Genomic DNA, 24,581 nt, shown 5'->3' on the forward strand with positions numbered 1-24,581 from the left:
TCAACACATATCTATCTGTAGGATGAAATATGCGTCTTAGGAAAAGATGTCTTATTCCCTCAAGCACAAACAAATAAGACTAGAATCACATAGGCTTTTGAAGAGCTTCAACTTATTAAATCTCTTCCTAGGAAATCATAAGTAGCTGTAACTTCAGCTGTCTCTCCAAGGCACAATGCAAGGTGTTAAGATTAAGTTTATGACTTTAAAATGAAAAAAGATCTAAACTTTTGCTTCATAGCGAGCAACTGATAATGATGCCTACTTGCATATTGTTTCAAATTTCTTGTTTTTGAACTCATCTTTCTGAAATAATTTCAGATGTACAAAAACATTGCAAAATTTGTACTAAGATTTCCTATGTAGCATTCATTTAGCTTCCTCAAATGTTAGCTTCTTACATAACTGCAATAAAATCACAAAACAAGAAGAATGGTAGCATTTTATTAAAAAAATTTATAGACTATATTTGAATTTCTTCTATCATGTTACAGTAGTCCCCTTCTTGGTCACCTCCTCCAGTTTTCCTTTGTCTTTCATGATCTCAACACTTTTGAGAATTACAGACAGATATCTTGTAGAAAATTCACAATTTGTATTAATCTGAAAATATTAAACAGGAAATCACAGAAATAAACAATTATGAATAAGGGTGGATTACTGTGTCTTCATGCTGCTTTGTTCCCTGGTGCATTTATTAATATACACACCAACCACTCTACCACCCTCCATGCACCACGTTAGACAAAGGTGCCAGGCTAGTGGCTGCGGTCCTTGGAGGCCTACAGCCTTTGTGCACAACTGTTGAAGAAGGTTTCTAAGTCCTCCAGGAACCAGGCTCCAAAGGTCCCTATGCACTTGTGGGGACCTTTCTAACCTCTCAAAAATCCCATCGTCCTATAACCCCTTGGGTCATAAATGGATCAACTCAAGCTTTCCTTTCTCATGGCAGAGAGTTTTATGCTTTCTGTTTCCTATGCCCTAAGCATCCTTCCCTCCAAGAGTCTGCATAAATTCTTCCCTTGTCTCCTCCAGGTACATGCTCCAATTTCACCCAAGCATCAGGGCCTTCCCTGATCACTGCCAACTGCAATACCTATATGCCTGGTTTGTTTCTATTTAACATGTTAGCATCCAACACACTAGGCTTTTTCTTGCACTTTCATTTGTTGTCTGTTTCACAGCTCCAACACAGCAGAGGCTTGATTTTATTTTCTGATGCAACTGCAGTACCTAGGAAAAGACCGGGCACAACGAGGTGCTAGGTATTGTAAAATGGATGGTGAACACATAAACAGCTGATCATATCAGGAGAAAGGAGTATAATCTCTACATCCGTAAAAGGAACACCAAGACACTAGAAAGGAATTTGGAAAAAGCCTAGCTTTTAAATCTATTGAGTTTCGGAGGAATAGTAAATGTTTGCTTTGAGAGTCCAAGCTCAGAAAATCTATTGTTTTTCTGTTGGCTATATCCTATCTGCTGAAACTCTGATGCCTATGGATTTAGTGATGAGAAAGATGGGGGACAATAAGGTTTATAGCATAAAAACAACAGCTTCACCATGGCCCTGTGGGTAAAGAGGGTCACTTCCCACTGTAAAGGGAAGAAAAATGGGCTACAGAGGCTGAACACCTGACCCAGGACACAAAGCTACAGGTGTACAAATGGCAGGGATGGGGCTGAGCCTTCAGGACCATTGTTCTTTCTTTACTTTTTAAGTTCTTTTTGTTTTTTTTTTTTTTTGAAACTTTGGGTTTTCTGCATATTTTAATGAACGATGTAATGAAAAGTAGCATGGTATATTATTAGGTAAGAACAAAAGTTGGAGCCAGATGTACAAGTTTAAATCTCACATCTATGTTTTGCTATCTGTATGATATGGAGAAAATCACTCAACTCCAACCAAACTACACTTCTGTTTCTCCATCGTTAAAACAGGGTTAATAATAAAACACTTTCCTCATAGGATCTTCATAAACAACAAATGAATTCATGCATGCAGGCACTTATAACAAATGCTTGGCAAATTACTGTTAACAAGCAATCATCAATAAAACTTGGATTGAACATTTAGCCTTCGGGCCAGTATTGTGGCACAGCAGGTTGAGCTGCCACCTGAAGCTCCCACATCCCATATGGGTGCCAGTTCGAGTCCTAGCAGCTCCACTTCTGATCTACCTCCCTACTAATGTATGTGGGAGAGCAGCAGAAGATTGCCCAAGTACTTGAGCCCCTGCTCCATGAGGGAGACCATAGGAAGCTCCTAGCTCCTGGCTTCAGCCTTAGTTCTGCCCTGGCTGTTGTGGCCGTTTGGGGAGTGAGCCAATGGATCAAAATCTCTCTCTCTCTCTTTCTCTCTAACTCTGCCTTTCAAATAAATAAATCTTGAAAAAAAAAAAACATTTAGTCTTATAGTTATGACCTGCTTATCTACTACGGCAAAATCCCTTTTATTTTCAGTTAACACTAATGTGAATCATACAAGTGTTCTTGCGCTCTCTCTCTCTCTCTTTCATCTTTAAACAAATCAATTGACACAATTTTCATTCAAAGGTTGCATTTGTAATTGACATTGATTTCACATTTCTATGTGTTTTAAAAATAGGACATACACAATCTATTAAATAAAACAAAGGAAATCAGCAAACAACAATATAATAAAAAAAAAAAGAAATCAGCAGACAACATACAAGCAAAAGTATTGCTTACTCCAATGTTCACACAATTGAAATGAACTTCAATTTTCAAAAGATTTCTTCCCAATAGTGAATTACTTTTCATTTTATACTCACAACTCTTGCCAGAATAACATTCCTGTTGAATTCTTGAGTAGAACTTTTTAGGATATGCTGACCCCCTAGACTTCATTTGCAGTTACAACATAATTTATTTCTGCTGCATACATACACAGGAATCAGACACTTGCACAGATGCACAGAGTATAGGGGCCAACATAAGACTTACTCTTGCACTCTCTTATGACACCTACCTAACTGGAGAGCAAAATTCATAACATAATGCCTCTTTCTTCCCATATTCGTACACTCACAGTTTGCATGTTTACTTTTGCAAATAATTTTGCACACAATGATACTAATTTCACAGAGTTGATGTCAAAATTCAGTAAACAATAGTCATAGCAGAGGCTACAGAGAAGCACTGTCAACAGCAAAACTAGATACTGCATATCACTTAGCACTGTTTTCAAAAAGTTGACCAAATAAACCTTTGTTCCTTCAATAAAGATAAGGTAGTTAAAATGAGAAATTAATGATATTGGTGTATTAATTATGCTCATTTCCTGATTACAAGAACATGAAATTTCAATACATTATAAGATCAACTTCTGACAGCTAGATCAATGGATTAATGGAAGGATGGACAAATAGATATGCATATGGACAGACAGACACATAGCCGTTAAATATGGTTCTTTCTAGAATCTACTTTCCAGAATAATTACTCATTAACACAAAGACTTCAATTATCTTTGACTAGCTTTAAAAATTAGAAGGTAGTTAATAAAATCCATAAATGAAAATCCACATTTGACAGCGACTGAAAGATTTTCCTCTAAGATCAACAACAAGGAAGGCAAAGATGCTCACTTTCACCACTTCTACTCAACACAGCAATAGAAATTCTAGTGGAACAACCAAGCGAGAAAAATTTTTAAAAATTCATACAATTTGGAAAAGGAGAAATAAAATTATCTAAGCAACATAATCTTAATGGGGCAACTATGTTATATGTGGTCCCTTGTTGAGATTATCTTGTGCATAGAAAACCCTAAAGATTCCACACACAGAATAAAAACCAAACCAATAAATTAATTCAACAGTGTAATATGACACTGTCAACACACAAAAATCAGATGAATTCCTATACACTAACAATGAACAATCTGAAAAGAAAATTATAGAAAGATCTTATTTATAATAACATCAAAAAGAATGAAATACTTAGAAATTAACCCAACCAAGGAGGTAAAAGATTTGTACAATGAAAAATATAAAACATTGCTGAAAGAATTTATAATACAATATAATTTATAATTTATAGGACAATATAAATATAATTTATAAAGACATAAAGGTTCATGCAACATAAATGTTGAATGTTCATGGAAAGGACGGCTTAATAGTGTTAAGGTGTCAATACATCCAAAATGATTTACAGATTCAATAAAATCCCTATCGAAATCCCAATGGTATTTGGTTTTGCAGAAACTGGAAAGCCCGTTTTAAATTTCACATGGAATCCCTAACAGTCAAAAGAGTCTTGAATAAGAACAAATGTGGAGGATTCAAAGTTCCTGTTTTCAAAAGTACTACAAAGTAATAGTAATCAAAACAGTGTGGTAGTAGCATAAGGACAAATACATAAATCAAGGGAATAAACAGACAGCCTAGAAATAAGCCTGGGGTATAAATAGTCAAATAATTTCTGGCAAAGGAACCAAAACTGTTCAATAGGGAAAGATCAGTCTTTTCAATGAATGTTACTGGGAAAACATGACATGCACAGGTAAAAGAATAAATTTGGGCCCTTACTTTACACTGTACACAAAAATTAGCTAAAGATATAGTAAAGACCTAATGTAAGATCTAAAATGATGATAACTCTTTGAAGAAAACATAGGACAAAACCCTCAGGACATTGGATTTGGAAGTGGTTTCTTGGATACAACACCAAAGGCACAGACAACAAAAGGAAAAACAGACAAATTGGAATTGTGAGTTTCTATTTTTTTAATTGTACATCAAAAGACAATGTCAACAGAGTAAAAACGCAATCCAAAGGCAAGAAGAAAATATCTTCATGTCATATATCTGATAAACTATTGATATCCAGAATATATAGAGAACTTCTAAAACTCAACAACAAAAACACAATTCAAAGATGACGAAAAGGCATGAATAGAATTTATCCAAAGTAAGATATACAACTGGCCAATCAGCACATAAAAAGATGTTCAACATCATTTATTTTTAGAGAAATGCAACTCAAAATTCAAACCCAAAGAATGGCTACTATCAAAATACAGAAAATAACATTATTGATGAAGATATGAAGAAATTCAAATGTTTGTGCACTGTAAGAGGGAATGTAAAATGGCATAACTACTATGGGAAATGGTGTGATAGTTCCTCAAAAACTTAAAAGTAAAATTATCATATGATCCAGCAATTCTATTTCTGAGTATATACCAAAAGGAATTGAAAATAGGATCTCAAAGATACATTTACATGATTGTGTTCATAGCAGCACTATTTACAAAAGCTAATATGTGGAAGTAACCCAAGAGTTCGTCAATATGAAGTGAAAAAACAGTGTGGCATACACACACACACACATGAGGAGGTATAGGGAAGGAGAAATATTATTCAGTTTCTAACATAGCCTACAACACATATGAACCTTGAGGATATCAAGCCAAGTGAAATAAGTCATTCATAAGAAGACAAATACTGTATTATTTCATTTACATGAGGTAGTTATAGTTGTCAAAATCACAGCCAGATAGAATATAGAATGGTAGTTGCCAGGGACTAGCAGGGTACAGGGGGAGATGGGAAGTTATTGTTTAATGAGGTCAAGGTTTCAGTTTCATAACATTAAGTTATGAAGATAATGGTAATGATGCTTCAGAATCTTATGAATGTATTTAATACCATTGAAGTGCACAGTTTTTACACACGATTAATATTATAAATTTTATGTATTACTACAATAAAAATAATAAATTATCTTAAAAGGCTATTCACATAAAGCAGAATTACATAATATTACTTTCTCATTAACATAAAGCAGATGAGAAATATACTATTCGGTAACATAATAAAATTATAAGGCATATCTTATGCAATGTCTTAACATGAAGTAAGTAGAATTTCCTTTGCCCTACAGTTCATAGGTAAGGAAATAAAACATGACAGAAATTGCTGTCTTGAGGACTACTCTTTCTGAAATTGCTCCTATGAAGCATCCTCAATCAAAGTTTGAAGAAAACTCATTGCAGTCATCATTCTGTGGGCTACCCCTCTGCACCGGAAAGCTCTGGGCATCAGCAAGAAAAGCCAGGTCCTCCAGAGGAAGGCTGACAGTTGAGCTTTTGTAGGGTGCATGACAAGGTTGCAGATGAACATGAGGAAGTTTTATGACTTAAAGCAAAGCAATTACTGTCACATGTTGCTTAACCTTAGGGAAATGTTCCGACAAATGCACTGCAAACGGTATGCAGTGTGTTTATAAAAGCTCAGAAAAGTTATGTGTCACTAGGCAACATAATCTTAATGGGACAACCGTGGTATATGAGGTCCTTTGTTAACTGAAATACCACTGTGTGGCACATGACTGTTACCAGAACGTGTTTCCACTTCAATATCAAACAAAGGGGGTTCTTGTGAGAATTAGCAGGTGGGGAGCAGGTGCCCAGTGAATGCTGACTGCGCGAACAGAGCAATGACTAGAAGGGAGAATGAGCCCAAAGATGATGTGAAGATGGAAACATCCTTAAACGTACAATCACCACCGCTTTCCAGGTTGGCTCTCGAAAGGATGCAGCTTCAAATCAGAAAGACAAGTGACGAAGTGCAGCCTTTTTCCCTTTGGGTTTAACCTTCTTGATTTTTAATCATAACCTCTTGCATCACCCCTAGGTCTCCAGAGATAACACTTCTCTCTAAAGTACTGTCTCTCTCCCAAATGACTACAGAAACCTGCTGCCTCTATTCCCAGGAACACAGTGGAGACTCAGGGCACCTGGCCCTTCATGATCTGTTTGTGAAACATTTGACCGAGAGAGCAATCTGTGTCTGTGTAATTCTGCTATATGCGTCAAAGGAACGGGACCTGCAATGCAGGGATAACTTGACAGCCCAGGAAAAGAACTCACTGTGCAAAATAAAATTGAACATGAAAAATAAGAGCCTGACAAAATGAAACACTGAAATCATTTTAAAGTAGATGAGCTGTGCTTCTTTCACTGTGTAAATGAAAATATTTTCAACAAGACAGAAACTGAATCTGAAGATAACCTTTGAAGACCAGTAGGAAGAGATTCTGTCACACACCTACTAATGCATAAGGTGAGTGGCCACTGGCAAGCACACAATAAGTATTAAGTGCTATTATTGGTAGCAGCAATAGTATGGCATAATCCTAGATCTCTTTCAGTATTCAATTGGACAGCAATTGAACACTGTTTTCTCAGTTCCCTCAGTTCCTAATTTCTATGGACCTTTTCTTGTCCACAAATATCTGTCATTACCTGAAACTGATCCATGCCTCAGAAAAATAAATTTAAAAAATACATATAAAACAAAAATGAACAAACTGTAAAGTATTTGGAAAATAACAAAGAAAAACAGAATAAAATATAAGATTTCCCTGTAATCTATCCAGATGGAAATGCCAGTATTTTGCTTTATTTCAGATTATAGCCTAATATCAAGGGGTAATTTTGTTCATGCAATCTCATATCCCACCTTTTTATTTAACACATATGACTAGTCCCCTATCAAGAAATAGATTAGAAGACACTATTTTTTATTGCTATACAATATCCCACCATTTCAATTGAACACTACTCATTAGACATTTAGTTTGCTTCTACATTTTTGATATTAAGACTACAACAAGCCACAAGTCCTTGTCTAATTTTCCAGATGTTTCTGTGTCATAGAGAAATCATTAGACAAAAGATACCAATTTTTAAGGACCTTGGACTTACTGACAAATTGTATTGATGTGCCATTCTACCTGGTGTACCTGAAAGAGCTTCTGCCTGTACCCTCTATCTTTGGTATCAATTATAATTCCTTTTTAGGATTAAAACTTCTTAAAAGGACCTCAGTAAACAACTCAAAATAATGTTAGGGAAAAAATGATGGTGAACGCTCGTGGTGAACGTTGTCCCACACATGTTTACAGACTGAGAGGCCTGCACTTCTAGCAGGTGTGGCTTCATGTCAGCACCCCCTCCTGGTGTTTATCGACTTGATGACGGCCACCCCGACCTTGGCAGACAACTTGGAACCAGGGCTGCCTCCAGGACTGACTCTCGCTCTTTCTTCACATTTCCTGACTCCCTGAGCTATCAATACCCAGGGTTAGATTTGCTTACCCATGAACACTGTGGCACAGATTTCACTAAAATACAAAGGAGTACATAACAGAGGAAGAGAGGGAAGGCTCCTCACATTTCACAATGAGGCAAAAGAAAAAGATGCAGAAGAATTTAGGACATATTCAGCACGTGCAGTAATTTTCCCTATACTATGTGTAATTTAATTTAATTTTTAAAATAACTCTGATAAGTAGTTATCAAAGATAGGATTTTGAACTTCAGCTCAGGAAGCAACAAAGTGGCCCAAGGGAGCCCAGCTCACCAATATCCTCTGCTGGTTACCTCGGGTGTCCTGACACAGCTGACTGTGCCCAGTCTCCCTCCACCCAGCACTCCCCTGTTCCACTCAGTAAAGACAGTGTCTACAGCAACCCACACAGACAGGCTCTCAAAAGCAATGGCACCTGAACACACAATGGGGACTGTGTATGAAATTCTCATGTCTGCTTGTGTCAGAAATCATGACCAGAAGAAATGGCTATTTTGAAAATCAAGAAAAATGTATCCTTATTGAGCAGATGCGGAGTTCCTCCGTGCTACACGGGGACTGACAATGGACGCCCAGAAAGACGTTCAGCCCCCGAAGCAGCAGCCAATGATATATATTTGTGGAGAATGTCACACCGAAAATGAAATAAAATCCAGGGATCCAATCAGATGCAGAGAATGTGGATACAGAATAATGTACAAGAAAAGGACAAAAAGATTGGTGGTCTTTGATGCACGTTGAAATGTACATTCAGAGGAATATCTTCATTTGTACTTGCATTTGCTGTTAATGTTTCTCACTGTATGGCTTTTGGTTTAGCATCTTTTTGAACTACATATGATTTCATTTTTGAACCATATTGTATTTAGGTATCTTTTAATGTAAAGAAGTTAACTTGCATGACTTATAATTTAATTTTATTGTTTATGTAATGTGACACAAATGAAGGTTAAAATTACTTTCTTCAACTATACTTGCAATCAGAACCTAGAATCATCTGGTGTCCTTGTGAAAAATACAGATTTTTAGAGCCCTCTGAAAGTCTAATTAAATAAATTCCTTGGAAAAAAAAATGTATCCTTATTGGCAGAAATCACTTGTTTATAGTATTTGGTCCAATAATGTTGCTAGGAAATGGAAAATCTTTTATGGGGTCATTAGGCGTTCAATAAATATTTGCAGAGTTAATGCATTAATTAATTCACCTTCCTGTAGCAAGCAGATGGCCAGGAGGCAATGAGTGGCTGAACCAGCAGGCAGGATGGGGAGTTCCTTTTTTCACTGAGCAGGTATTTCTAAATAATAAATACCTGGTGTGCTTAAATAATAAATTTGGGAAAATAAAATAGGGGAATTTATTAAGAAAAGATTGGAGGGGTTTATAAAAGGGGTTAAAATAACACATATTCTTACATTCAGAAAACAAAAAGGGGTACACGCAAGAGATGTCCTCCTGCCAACCTCTTCAACCAGACCTGGTGATACACAGCCCCTACACCAGCATGGGCTTCTCAGTTCTCTCTGTCTCCAACACTCCTGTTTTTAATCAACTTGCCAACAAAATCATCTGACTTCAAGTCAGTTTTGGAATCTTCACTTCCTTACTCAAACATTCGGGAGCTTCTCAGGGCTGACCACATGTACCACCCGACTCCCTACCACCAGCACCATGTTCATCATCCTAGCTTTACACACACCCCAGGCTCAGCTGGCAGGCCAGGGAGAACAATACAAAACAGGCCTCCATTCTGCTGCAGCAGGCAGCCCAGCAAGCAGACACATTCCACTAGGCCAACACTTGTTAGAGACTGGAGAAGAGTGCAGTTGAAATGAATGCTGGTCTCCGGGGCCCAACCAGAGCAGATGTGATCAGTTCACCCTGGCTGAGGGATCAGTATCTCAAATGGAGAGGACCGGCTGGTTCTTCAAGGACCAAGACAAAGGCAGCAGTGCAGTGGAGACCTGAGGCTGGGGCTGCACCAAGAAACAGCATGAGGTAAGGCCAGAAGAGCCATCTGGACATCACCATACCATGAAGTCCCCTCACCAGATCTTTATCCTGTTTCTCTCCTTTAGTCTTCAGGGTGTCCTCTGCCAGGACTACCTTGTCACTGCCCACAAAGCTTCTCCTTCTCCCATGGCTGGGGCCCTGAGCCCCCTTTCAAGTTCTCAGGGGACATTTCTAATCAGTGTTTGGGACACACATCACTCTCAGACAACAGAGACACACCTAGTTTGAGGGCAGTTACTGTTGATTGCTCATTGCCCAAGTCAGCCTGGACTCTCTCCTGCGTGTCCCAGCATGGCATTAATAATGCCCTCATTCACTCTCAAAATGATAAACACCACACACAAGTATGTTCTTAGAAACACCTGGAGGGCAGAGATGGCAGGAGAGTCCCACAGCCAAGGCAGACAGCAGACTCCAGTCACAGCAATGACAAAATCACAGGGCCTCCTCTCTTCATTTGTAAACTGGCATGATGACAACAGCGCTTACTCAAAGGGTTAAGGGAGGAGTTTGTGGGTGTGTACATGTGTAGGTGTGTGTAACCATGATCACTGTATATGAGAATCCAGAAAATGCAAACACAATACAGACTTACCTCTTGTTACTTCTTTTCCTTATATTTTATTCCTTGCAGTAACAAGTTCCGGTTAAGAGTGAAAAATGTATAAGCCTAGGGTAAATTGAATTGACTTCCCTATAATGGGTTTTCAGTGATTTCTACATATTTTATACGGAGAAGGAAAATGGAGAGTAAACACGGCAGCTTTTTCATTGGGCATATTGAGTCTGTTGTCCAACATTTCTATCTAAATATCGAAAAACTAATTCACATTAGCCATGAAGCTAAAATACTCTTGTGTTAGTACCTTGTGATCCCCCTGACACCCTTTAAAAGAGTTCAGTCTAACACATAGCAGAATTGTCTGGTGAGTCCTCTACCTACTATTTCCAGTTTATATGCATTTTCTCCAAATTCATGTTCATACAATGCATGCTGAATTGAAAATATTCATGGACTAAACCATGTGTGGGTGTACACCTAAGTCTTTGAACAATGTCGCAGTTCCCAGCTGTCTGACGGTATCCATGGTTATTTAACCAGCTTCCCAGGGGACGGGTGTTAGGGTACTCATGATTTATTCACTGTTCTAAAGAATGATAACATTATCATCTTTATAACATTTGTACAAATGTTTCCAGAGAAAAATTCTCACAACACAATTTCTGGGACAAACTGTTGGAGTGGGTATTGTGGCACAGCAGGTTAAGCCTCCACCTGCAATGGCAGCATCCCATATGGATGCCCATTGGACTCCCAGGTGCTTTACTTATAATCTAGGTCCCTGCTAATGAGCCTGAGGAAACACTGGAAAATGGCCCAAGTACTTCGAACACTGCCACCCTTGTGGGAGACCCAGATGGAGTTCCAGGATCTTGACTTCAGATTGTCCTAGCCCTGGCCATTGTGGCCATTTGGGCAGTGAACCACCAGCATATACAAGAGCTCCCTATCTCTCTGTAACTCTGCATTTCAAATAAACATGCCATACATGGCATGAGGTGAAAGCCTGTCTAATATTTTTACCTAAAAAGTTAGATTATCCCTTTGCCCTAGGTTTGAAACCCTATCTTTAGTAGCTGTTTAAATTCTCATATATGAATATGTCTGTTACTGAACTTTCTCTTCTATTGATTGACTATATCATCACTGTTATCATTTCAAACTGACTTTTGAGTAGTCCATAAGGAAGTTCTGTAATATTTTTCCTCCCAAATTTAACTCTTATTCTCACCCATTTATCCTTCCAGATGACTCTTATCAGTGTATCAAGGTACTGCCAAAATGTAGGCTTTAACTGGGTTTTATTTTAGTAGCATATTAATAGAGGAATGATTAACAATGACACAGCACCAAGCATTCTCGGCTCACCGTGAGATTGTCAACAGTTTCTTCATGAAAATGGTACCCAGGCTTCTTTCTCTGTTCCTTCACAGTCCCTAACACAGGGCTCTCTGTTCTATACTAGAAAGATTTCATGTGAGGGTTGAATCCCAGTTCCATGCAAGCTACATGGCTTGAGCAATTTACCTCATCTCTTTTGAGTTTCCTTTTGTGATAGATGGCTGTTAATGTTTAAGTGTATAATCCTCTACCTGCTATAAATTGTAGGTGTCCAGTTCTGATATATTTTATTATTTTTTCAAATTTAAAATGATGACAGAGCACAACTAGATGTTCCCAAAAAGTCTGTATTGGGGACAGCACTGTGCGCAGTGGGTTAACACCCTGGTCTTAAGCACCAGCATCCCATATGCTGGTTCAAGTCCTGGCTGCTCCACTTCCTATCCAGCTCTCTGCTGTGGCTTGGGAAAGCAGTAGAAGATGGTCCAAGTCCTTGGACCCCTGCACCCACGTGGGAGACCCGGAAGAAGCTCCTGGCTCCTGGCTTCGGATCCGCACAGCTCCGGCCATTGCAGCCAATTGGGGAGTGACCATCAGATGCAAGACCTCTCTCTCTCTCTCTCTCTCTCTCTCTCTCTCTCTCTGTGTGTGTGTGTGTGTAACTCTGACTTTCAAATAAATAAATAAATATTTTTTTAAAAAAGTTTGTATTAAATCAATGGACATTCTGTGCAAGAGCTTAAAAAATCCAAAATTATGGGAAAAGTGAACATTGTATTAGTTTTTCAGTTTTGTTATTGAGAAAAATGTGTTCTGACAACCTGAGTAGGAGATGGCCATTTTCAGCCTTCAGAATGATTCTCTTCCCCATCCGCCAGTTCATGCCTCCTTAAGAACATTTACCATGCACGATTTCAATTTTTACCAAAAATTTCAGCAAGCAACTGGCTCAGACCTCTGCCTGGACTGATCACCAGAGATGAATGAATATGTCTACAAATGACAACAGCAATGGGTATGCTTTCAGGACTCATCTCTGAGAAATACATTTCAGGTTTCTTAGGAACAAATTCCTCTCTCAGCTCTCCCCACTCATCAGGAAGGTGAATGTGCTGACAGATAAGAAAGCTTGGGAGAAAGAATGGGACCAATTACCCAAAAACAAAGGTTTTATACATACGTATATATAATTTTAATTTATTTATAATATTTAATTTTATTTAAGGTATATAAATATCATGTATTTCATATATCCAGATTTAGAAACATAGTGATACTTCCCACACTACCCTCCTTCCTGCCCACACTCCTACCCTTCCTTCTCCCTCTCCTATTCCCACTCTTAATTTTTATAAACATCTATTTTCTTTTTTTAACAGATTTATTTATTTTATTTGAAAGTCAGAGTTACACAGAAAGAGAAGGAGAGGCAGAAGGAGAGGCAGAGAGAGAGAGGTCTTCTATCCGCTGGTTCACCCCCTCGTTGGCCACAATGGCTGGAGTTGGAGTGATCTGAAGCCAGGAGCCTGGGGCTTCCCCTGGGTCGTCCCACGTGGGCGCAGGGGCCCACGGACCTGCCCCATCTTCTACTGCTTTCCCAGGCCACAGCAGAGAGCTGGATCAGAAGTGGAGCAACCGGGACTCAAACCAGTGCCCATATGGGATGCCGGCACTGTAGGCGGTGACATTACCTGCTACGCCATAGCGCCGGACCCAGTGTTTTCAGTTTATTTATACTCATAAGATTAACCCTACACTAAGTAAAGACTTCAACAAATAGTATGCAGAAAAAAGCACTGTTGATCAACAGTAGAGACATATATTTAGTTCCTCTCCCAGCATGATAAAATAAGAGCCAGGCACAACATAACCTAAAGAGAAGGGATTTTACACTTTTGGAACGAGGCATATAAAAATAGCACAGTCGGGGGCTGGCGCTGTGCCACAGCAGGTAAAGCTGCCACCTGTAATGCAAGCATCCCTTATAGGCACCAGTTCATGTTGCTCCACTTCCAATCCAGCTCCCTGCTAATGGCCTGAGAAAAAGCAGCAGAGGATGGACCAAATGCTTGGGCCCCTGCTATTCAATGTGGGAGAGGTGGAGAAAGCTCCTACTTCCTGGTTTCAGCCTGGCCCAGCCCCAGATACTGTAGCCATCTGGGCAGTGAACCAGTAGATGGGAAAATTCTCTCTGTCTCTCCCTCTCTCTGTAACTCTGATTTCAAATAAATAAATAAATCTTTTTAAAAATAGCACAATTTATACACTCTTCTATGCAACTTACTACAGATCAGGGATTAGTAATTGAGCAACTGCATTTGATACCAAGATCAAAGATGAAACTTCTCAAATATATCACTTAGAAAATTAAATGGGTTGTAAGGATGTTTAACCACTTTTGTAATTCCCATTTCTTTTTTAGAATATATTTAAAATATATTCTGCTATTGAAAAAAATTAGAATTATCAATCACAGAAGAAATTATTTTCAACCTGATTCATCGATGTTAACAGAAACTTCCATTGAAACAAATAATGAAGGGTAAATGTTTAGCAGAGCAGGAAAGACACTGATTGGGGTGCTGCATCCCATATTCAAGTGCCTGAGGTTGGCTCTGCTTCTGATTCCAGTTTCTTGCTAACGCACACCCTGAGAGGCAGCAAATGATGGCTCAAGTATTTGAGTCCCTGTCACCAGGATGGGAGTCCCAGATTGAGTTCCTGGCTCCATGTTTCAACCTAGTCCAGCTGTAGCTGTTGCAAGCATTTGGGAGTGAAGCAGTGTAAGAGAGATCTCTGTCTTTCTCTTTGCTTTTCAAGTGAATAAAAATAAATAAGAAAGGAGTGTCAAATTCTTAACACTGAAGTTTGAATTTTTAATTTTCAAATTGTATTTTCGAAAAAACTTCATTTAGTGGTATGTATTTATATGTGAATATTTACATATGTGTGTATAAAATATTTCATGTGTCTTCTGAATTTTTACTTTTTTATTTTTAAATAAAAACAAATCACTGAAAGTTGTATAAGAAAGAATGTATGAAAAGGCACCATACTCCCTTCACTCAATTTCCACAGATGGCCACATCTTCATGTCAAAACCAGGAAACTGACACTGTACAATCCACAGCTTCATTCAGATTTCACCAGTCTGCATGCACTCATTCACGCAAGGGGGGGCAGAGTTATAGGTATATGCAATTTCACCACACGCACAGATTCCTGTAGCCATAAACAAGATACACTCGTGTTCCAAAATCACAAGGGTTCCTCCTGCTACCCCTTCTACCCATACTAACTACTGTCTCTTCTACTATCTGAAACACTGTCAGTCACTAACGTGAGCTCTTTCTCTAATATTTTATTTTTCCTAATGATTATATAAATAAAACATAGTGTGTAACTTTTGAGAATAGGCTCATTTAATTAACATAATTCCATGAGATTGCATGCAAGTTTTTGCTTGTATCAATAGTTTCTTCCTTTTTATTTAATTCAATGGTATGGATGATCCACAATTTAGCAATTCATCCCTGTCATAAAACTGATTTGCTTCCACTCTCGCTATTAAAAATAAAGACACTATGAACATTCATTTATAGGGCTTTTTGTGTGTGACTATAGGTTTTCATTCTGTCAAAGAGTGTAGCAACTAGCTTGTAAAGTAGTTGCATGCTTAATTTGGAGGAATTTTTTTAAAATAAGCTTTGCATTTTTGAAAATAACTTTTGTAAATTTATTTTCTGGATTGGCTGAACCATTTTACAATTCCACCAGCGATGTATGAGTGACAGTATAAGTCAGCTTTGGATGTTTTCATCTTTTGTACTATAGTCATCCTGAAAGATGCTTAAAAATGTCTCTTTACAGTGTTATTTGCATTTTCCTAAGAGCTGACATTCTGAACATCTTGCCATGGACTTCCTTGCCATCTTTACATACTGTTGTATGAAATGTCAGTTAATATCTTTTGCCCACTTTCTTAGTGAATTGTTTGTTACATCTGAATTTGAGAATTCTTTACATATTCCAATTCCCAGACTTTTTTTTATCAAAAGCATGGTTACAGATATTTTCTGAGCATACTGCTTGTCTTTCCATCTTCACAGAATCTTTTTGGAGAGTAAAGGTTTAGTTTTTATCAGGACTAATCTACTTTCTTTTATGAGTCATCCTTTGGGTGTTAAGTCTAAGAACTCTTCTAGTCACATGTCCTAAAGATGTCTTTCTATAGTCTTCTAAAGTTTGAAGCTTTATGTCTGAGTTCACATTGCATACATTTTTTTGTGTAAGCATGAGGTTTACATCAACGTTCATCTGTTCATCATTATTGGAAAAAAGGCTGCCTTCCCTCTACTAAACTGCTTTCAAATCTGTTAAAATGATCACTGGGGCCTAGCTGTGAGGGTCTATTTCTGGATTCAGTATTCTATTCCATTGATCTATATATCTAACCTGACACAAGTATTGCATTGTCTTGATTATTGTGGTTATGTAGGAAGCAGAATTATTGTGTATTATTCCCTTCTGGTATCTCCTTAACTACTCTTGCACCTATGACTTCCAATATACGTTTTAGAATGTTTGTCTTGATCTAGCAAAAGCCTTGGGAAGAACTGATGTCTTATTGTGGTAAGTTTTCTTTTTTTAATTTTAATTTTTTGACAGACAGTGGATAGTGAGAGAGAGACAGACAGAGAGAAAGGTCTTCCTTTTTGCCATTGGTTCACCCTCGAACGGCTGCCGCGGCCGGCGCATCACGCTGATCCGAAGCCAGGAGCCAGGTGCTTCTCCTGGTCTCCCATGCGGGTGCAGGGCCCAAGGACTTGGGCCATCCTCCACTGCCTTCCCGGGCCATAGCAGAGAGCTGGCCTGGAAGAGGGGCAACCGGGGTAGAATCCGGCACCCCAACCGGGACTAGAACCCCGAGTGCTGGCGCCACAAGGAGGAGGAATAGCCTGTTAAGCCACGGCGCCGGCTGGTAAGTTTTCTAATTAGTAAAAATAGGAGATTTCTCCATTTAGTTAAATTCGCTTTCATCTCTTTCATCAGCATTTTGCAATTTCTAGCACACAACTTTTGTGCATTTCATTAAATTTATATCTAAGTATTTGATTTTCTTATAGTGCTTGTGAATGTTTTCACGTTTTTCTATAAACCTCAGTTTCCACATTTGTTGCTAGTGCATAGACGTGATTGATTTTTTTCTGATCATTTTACACCAAGTAATCCTGCCGAATTCACTTGCTAGTTCCAAAATGTTTTATGTAAACAATCATGTTGCCTGCAAATAGGGACAATTTATTATTCTTTTCCAATACACCACTTACTGATCTGATTCTCCTTGTTTTACTCAAGTGGGTAGAGCAATAAAGGTGAGAATGGATATCCTTGCCTTGTTCACAATCCTGGAGTGGTAATGGGGGGATATTATCACTGACCATCAAGCAAGATGATAGTTGTAGGGTTTGTGTAGGTTTGTTTTAAAAGTTGACAGGTGCCAGTGTTGTGGCATAGTGGGTAAAGCTGCCACCTCCAATGCTGGCACCTCATATGGGTGCCAGTTTGAGATCCAGCTGCTCCACTTCCAATCCAGCTCCCTGCTAATGTGCCTTGGAAAGCATCAGAGGATGGCCAAAGTGCTTGGACCCTTGCACTCACCTGGGAGACCCAGAAGAAGCTTTTGGCTTCTGGCTTAAGACCAGCCCAGCTCTGACCACTGAGATCACTTGGAGAGTGAACCAGCAGATGGAAGATGTATCTCTCTCCAGCCCTATCTCGCTCTTGGTAACTGTGCCTTCAAATAATAAATAAATCTTTCTAAAAAGTATTGACAAAATCATCATCCACTACCATGTTGAGGAGAATTCTTTAATTCTTTTCAAATTTATTTTTACTTATTTCAAAGGGCGATACAGAGACAAAGACAGAGATCTTAAACTCGTTGATTTCACTCCCCGAATGCACAAAACAGCCAGGACTGGACCAGGCTGACACTGGAATTCAATTCAGGTCTCTCTTGTGGATGTCAAAACCATGCTTTTGTATTCTCCAGCCTCCAGAACTGTGAACTTAATAAACAGCTGTTCTTTATAAATTACCCTAACTCTCGTACCGCAGCAGAAAACAAACGAAGACAGAGGCTTTCCAGTACATTATCTGGGACATAAGAAAGGCAAAACTACAACCCAAAGAGCTCAATATAACACCACTTCCCAAGTCAGGAGGTCCAAGCAGTCTGTCTTCTTGGTTCAGCCTTCAGATTCTCCCTGTCTTCTTTGGTCCAGAGTTTTTCCATTGTACAAAGGAGGACCTGAGAAGAGCTATGCTACTTCACCTTCTCCAGAAGCGGAAGTCGGTTTGGACAGTTTTAAAAAGCAGCTAGGCAGGTGTTTGGAGCAAAGGACAAGATACCGCTTGGAATGCCATTATTCCTAATTAGAGAGCCTGGGTTCAAGTGTCAGCTTCTCCACTTCTGATCCAACTTCCTGCTAATGCACACCCTGGGAGACAGAAGATGATGATTCAAGTAACTGTACTCTTGTTACCTACGTGGGAGACTCAGACTGAGTTCTGGGTTTCTGGCTTTGGCCTGGTCCCATCCAGATGTTAAAGAATGTTGAGGAGTGAACCAGTGAATGGAAGAAATCTCTTTCTCCATCTTTCTCCCTTTCTGCTTCTATGCCTTTCAAATAAAATGAAAATAAATAAAATTTTGAAAAGCAAAACAACAACAATATAAAACAAACCTTAAAATATACAGCCTTGTTTGCTCATTCTTCTTCTCCACCTCCTCTGTCTCTGTTTTCCGGTGGTATTCCTGCTTATTAGCATCTCCACCAGAAATAACACAGGGAAATAAAAGGAGCTGGAATTCAAATCAGTGTGTTTCACTACTCATTAGCAACTCTGGAAGGAGTTCAATGGAGGAAGAAGTTAAAGCGACTTACTAAAATGAGGTTTTCAATAATCTGTGGGTGTTAATTATCCATTCAATCCAAGCCCTCAATTAGCTGTAGTGGAATACTAAGTCTTGGACCCCCATTCATACCTAGCTACTGCCCTTCAAAGACTTTGTAAATGGGACTGCTCAAAGGAATAAGATATTTCCAACTCAAATCAGGAAGCTGCATGACAACATGGAAATGTTAATGCTTTATTATGAAAATATAAATTATTCTTTTAAAAAGTCCTTGTTTTGTGCCAAAAAAAAGGGATCAGCTGACACAATACCTATCCTTGAGGCATGCTCAACTTAATAAATAATAAGAATTAAGCAAAATACAGAGGAACAAGTGAGTCAACATTAACTAAAATATGAGTTTATATTAGATTGTAATAAGCTGTGGTTATTAAATAAAATTAACACAATGAGTTATTTTATAATAAAATGACTCTATTGCATTGAAGAATAAGAATTTCATGAAATGGTCAACTCATAAATGGTAGAAAACTGTAGAGACATGACAGCTTGGGAAAGCCTAGTGATGTGGTCTACAAAAGTCAAACATCAAAGTAATGAAGTTCTATTGAGATGAAAAGAAAAGTACATTGCTTGCTTGCTGGAACTCAGAAAAATCAAGGAATTACAAAAATGTTCCAAAGCATATTTACTTTCACATTTCATTTTTAAGTTCCTCAAATAACAATGCAGCATTTGGCCCTTTTTCCCTCTAAAATTAGGTATTATGAAATGTAATTAGCATCTACGAATAGAGGAATCTGCATATTTTCATAGTCTTTTGAGATTTAGAAAGATTCAAAGACTACAAATGCTGAAGCTTACATAATGCATTTTTGCAAGAGTTCCCCAAAATTTGAGCTTTTGTATTTTTCATTTTAATAAAAAGCTGGAGAAAAAAACAGTTTTAATGATAAAGCTATGCAGAATTCATGGTATTTCTTTGTTTTTAACAAAACACATTTTATAATTCATGCTAATCAAATATTTAAAATAAAACTATAACCTTTTAAGCATCAACTGGCAACACTAGCAACAATTTATTTGTGGAAATTCAAACCAGAAATGCACAGGAATGTGTCCAGAACAATTGCAGATGGAAAACTACATTGTTCCAAAGTCTATGGTCTCAGACTCTGGGAACAAGGCCCAACAGTAATAACAGAGCAGTGATCAGATTTCCTTCCGTTAAAAAAAAAAAAAAAAAAAAAAAAAAAAAAAAAAAAAAAAAGCTCTCTAAACATAGAAGGTCACAAGATGAAGAATCTTAATCGAACCACCTCCATCTCCTAATCCTGGTTTGGAATTTGATGTTTGGTTTCTAATTTTTATTGTACCCCTAATATCTTTAAACCATATATGGGAAGAAATTCAATGATGAATCTAACTCATTATCCCTTTTCTAATGTGGCTTATGCTGTTGTTAATTCAATATCCAGTAAATGAATTTTCATCAGGGCACAAATCTTGCCCTCACTTTTCTGGGTTTCATATGTCAAATCTGCTCCTCTTCTAGCTAATCTCAGATTTTTATTTTTCAGAAAAAAGGGTTATGTTTCACATTACACTTGGTGTAACTACAGATCCTACATGCATCTCTAATTTTCAGATACATTACATAACATGACTTTTAGTTCTGATTGGCAGTTAGCACAACTAGCCTTCCTACCTTGCCTAGAAAGCATGCTGCTCTATTCAAAAAAAAAAAAAAAAGCATGCTTTGAAATATTATTTAAGACTCAACAACATTACAACATTGCATTACTTAACTAGCAGACCAAAAGCTTCCTTCCTAAAACCCATTCTCTCTTTCCCTCCCTTGTTTCTGATCCTCCTATTAACCATGTAGTTACGTAAGGTAAGGGTGATGAGTACAGGACAGGAAGCCATGGACATGCTTCCTGTCAACCCCCACAATTTCACTATTACTTATGTGCCATTCATTGTTCACTCTTTCTGATGAGAGTTTTCTAAATTTATATGTATATTTTAATTTGAAGAATAAAAATTAGATATAGAGTCATCCATTGGTATCCATGGTGTTTTTGTCCAGAATCCTCATGGATACTAAAATCCACAGATGCAAGTCCCTTAGATAAAGCAGCTTACTATTTGCATTTAACTACACAATCCTCCCATATACTTTAAATCATCTCTAGTTACTTACAGCACTTAATGCAATGTGAATGTTCTGCAAATAGTTGTTAAACTGTATTTTGTTTGTATTTTTATTGCTATGTTAATATTTTTTAGTTTTATTAATATTCTTGATCATCAATTGTTTGTATCCAGAGAATGCAGAACAAATGGATAAGGAGGGCCAACAGTATTTATGGTGTAAATGTGCTCTTTGGTGTAAATATACATTGTGAAATGTTTAAATCAAGCTGATTCACACAGCCATCACCTCACATTCTTATCCTTGTCTTGAGTGAAACATTTAAACCCCCTCTCTTACAACTTACAAGTGTTACATGTTATAATTAACTATGGTCACAAGATGTGCACTAGGTCTTCATAACTTACTCCTCTTGTCTAACTGAAACTTTGTACACCTGGACCAACATCTCAGCTCTCTCCGTGGGTGACAGTTTCTCTGAAGATGAACCATCTTTTCTGCTTCTGGCCAGCTCTTTAATCAAAATAGCATCACTATCAAGTCTCATGCTGAAAGCATCTGTTGCTTTTCCTTTGTTCTATCATTTCCTCAAAGAAACCTAAATCCTGTTCCTTGGACCAACCAAATACAGCAAGATCTGCTACTGGCCGAGAATCTCAGAGCTTCCTGCCCACACTCTGCTAATATCCTAGTTGCTCCAGACATAAGGGCTGAAAGAATGTCCACTGAGTCCCTCTGCCCAGATTGGGGAGCTGATCCTTATTACCTGCATCTGGTCACTGTAGTCATTAACTCTATTCACTCCATTCTAATACGCACTGAGCAGGCACTCTTAACGTTTAGCGACAGGAGACATTCGGAGTTCCGACCCTGGAAATGCCAGGAGGAATGGTATTATTTATATATGTAATATTAAATAAGAAACCAGAACATAAGCAAATCACCAAGTAAAGAGAAATGATAAATTGCTTCATCTGAGAGTTCCAAACTAGGGCAATGGGAATACAGGATGAGCATTTACTACATTACTAAATTATTGGGCAAGATTCAGTTAACAACTTGGGAAAAAGAATACAGATGAAAACTATCTTTAGGACTGAGTGACAAAATGCAGTGCAATTTGGAGAGTTGAACTTACTACCAGGGCACATACAAGGGCTACTGGCTGATCCAGTCCCTGAAATACTGTTCAGAAATACGTAGTCAAGGAAAGTGACTGTGAAAAAGAATTCAACAGTCAGGGGAAGGTCAAGCAAAGGGCATGGTGTATCTCTTTTAAAAACAGAAATGTTATTTCCCATATGAAAATGAAAGCAAGGGGCTGGCATTGTGGCATAGCAGGTAAAGGTGCCACTTGCAACTCCAGCATCCCACATGGGCATCAAAGTCCCTGCTGCTCCACATCCGACCCAGCTCCCGGCTAATGTGCCTGGGAACATAGCAGAGCATGGCTTCCATGTGGAAGACCAGGAAGAAGTTCCTGGATCCTGGCTTCAGACCTGCCCAGCTCTGGCCATATGGCCATTTGGGGAGTGAACCAAAAGGTGGAAGAACTCTCTCTTTCTCTCTCTCTCTCTCTTTCCAACTCTGCCTTTCAAATAAATATTTTTAAGAAGAAAAAATTATGATGAAAGCAAAGAACTTAATGGAAGAGAAGATACATTGAAAAGAAACAGTGACTATGGGCATAGGAAAATCAAAACACAGAGCATAGATAGATGAATTCCAGACAGGAAGAAAAGCGTATTTGTCTAGGAAATACACTGGGGCTGGGGTGAGTATGGGGCACAGGGCACAAATGAGCCCATGCTCCTCATCTTCAGAGGGAAACAAAATCTGAGTTCAAGGAATATCAGGAAAAATGAGAAGTAGGAATGGAAGCTTTAAAAAAGAGAGAGAATGTTCCAAGTAGTGAGAACCATGTATATAAAACAATAGACTGGGGCCGGCGCTGTGGCTCACTTGGTTAATCCTCCACCTGCGGCGCCAGCATCCCATATGGGCGCCAGGTTCTAGTCCCGGTTGCTCCTCTTACAGTCCAGCTCTCTGCTGTGGCCCGGGAAGGCAGTGGAAGATGGCCCAAGTGCTTGGGCCCCTGAACCCGCGTGGGAGACCAGGAAGAAGCTCCTGGCTTTGGATTGGTGCAGCACCGGCTGTAGCGGCCATTTGGGGGGTGAACCAACAGAAGGAAGACCTCTGTCTCTCTTTCTCACTGTCTGTAAATCTACCTGTCAAATAAATAAATAAAAATAAAATAAAGAAACATGAAAAAAAAAAGAATCAGAGACCCATTTAAAAAAATAGACTAATCTACTGAGAGACGTGTTGTAGTCACAGATCACTCTCCTGATAGAGACGATTGCTTGTGACACTTTGACCAATGTCTTTTTGAAGACTGGACAAAAGCTGCACACACCCCTAATTTTAAGTGAGCAGAGAACCTTGAAAAGGATTTCATTGCTGTCAGCAGGGAAGGCAGAACCAGGTGTTTAAGGACTAGAGGAACTAAAATTTCTGACAGGTCAGAAGAACAATAAGAGGACAAAGAGGAAAAAGAACCCAGCAAAAACAGTCTTAACTCAGAATAGCACTGTTAGTCCAACGCATGACTTTGAGGTGGAAAAAAATAAAATAAAGATCAAGGCCGGCGCCGCGGCTCAGTAGGCTAATCCTCCACCTTGCGGCGCCGGCACACCGGGTTCTAGTCCCGGTCGGGGCACCGATCCTGTCCCGGTTGCCCCTCTTCCAGGCCAGCTCTCTGCTGTGGCCAGGGAGTGCAGTGGAGGATGGCCCAAGTGCTTGGGCCCTGCACCCCATGGGAGACCAGGATAGGCACCTTGCTCCTGCCATCGGATCAGCGCGGTGTGCCGGCCGCAGCGCGCCTACCGCAGCGGCCACTGGAGGGTGAACCAACGGCAAAAAGGAAGACCTTTCTCTCTGTCTCTCTCTCTCTCACTGTCCACTCTGTCAAAAATAAATAAATAAAAATTTTAAAAAATTTAAAAAAAATAAAGATCAGAAGTAGTCAAGACACTTGTGCAAATGTGAATCATGTCTGAATGCCCTTCATCTAATCACTATTGTGTCAGGGCATAATGGAAGGATTAAGAATCAGGGTAGGGGCTGGTGCTATGGCATAGTAGGCTAAGCTTCTGACTGCGGCACTAGCATCCCAAAAGAGTGCTGGTTAGTCTTCCAGCTGCTCCTCTTCCAATCCTGCTCTCTGCTATAATCTGGAAAAGTAGTGGAGGATGGCCCAAGTGATTGGGCCCCTGCACCAGCATGGGAGACTGGGAGGAAGCTCCCGGCTTCTAGCTTTGAATCAGCTCAGCTCCAGCCACTGCAGCCATCTGGAGAGTGAACCAGCAGATGGAAGACTTTTCTAGACCTTTCTCTCTGTTTCCCCCTCTCTGTGTAACCTTCTCTCTCAAATTAAAAAAAAAAAAAAATCAGGGTTGTGAGGA

At 38.9% G+C, this 24,581-nt stretch overlaps 2 protein-coding genes across 2 annotated transcripts in view; one reads left to right on the top strand and one right to left on the bottom strand.

Annotated features, from left to right (window-relative positions):
- GABRB3 (gamma-aminobutyric acid type A receptor subunit beta3) overlaps positions 1-24,581 on the bottom strand; it is a 220,938-nt gene that overhangs the window by 176,286 nt on the left and 20,071 nt on the right. The window lies entirely within an intron of this gene.
- LOC133769365 (DNA-directed RNA polymerases I, II, and III subunit RPABC4) lies at positions 8,653-9,014 on the top strand. Its single transcript, XM_062204563.1, has one exon. The coding sequence runs from the start codon at positions 8,688-8,690 to the stop codon at positions 8,862-8,864; it is 177 nt and encodes a 58-aa protein (XP_062060547.1). The 5' UTR covers positions 8,653-8,687; the 3' UTR covers positions 8,865-9,014.

The sequence above is a fragment of the Lepus europaeus genome, chromosome 11 (assembly GCF_033115175.1).
Source record: "Lepus europaeus isolate LE1 chromosome 11, mLepTim1.pri, whole genome shotgun sequence".
Classification (NCBI taxonomy): Eukaryota; Metazoa; Chordata; class Mammalia; order Lagomorpha; family Leporidae; genus Lepus; species Lepus europaeus.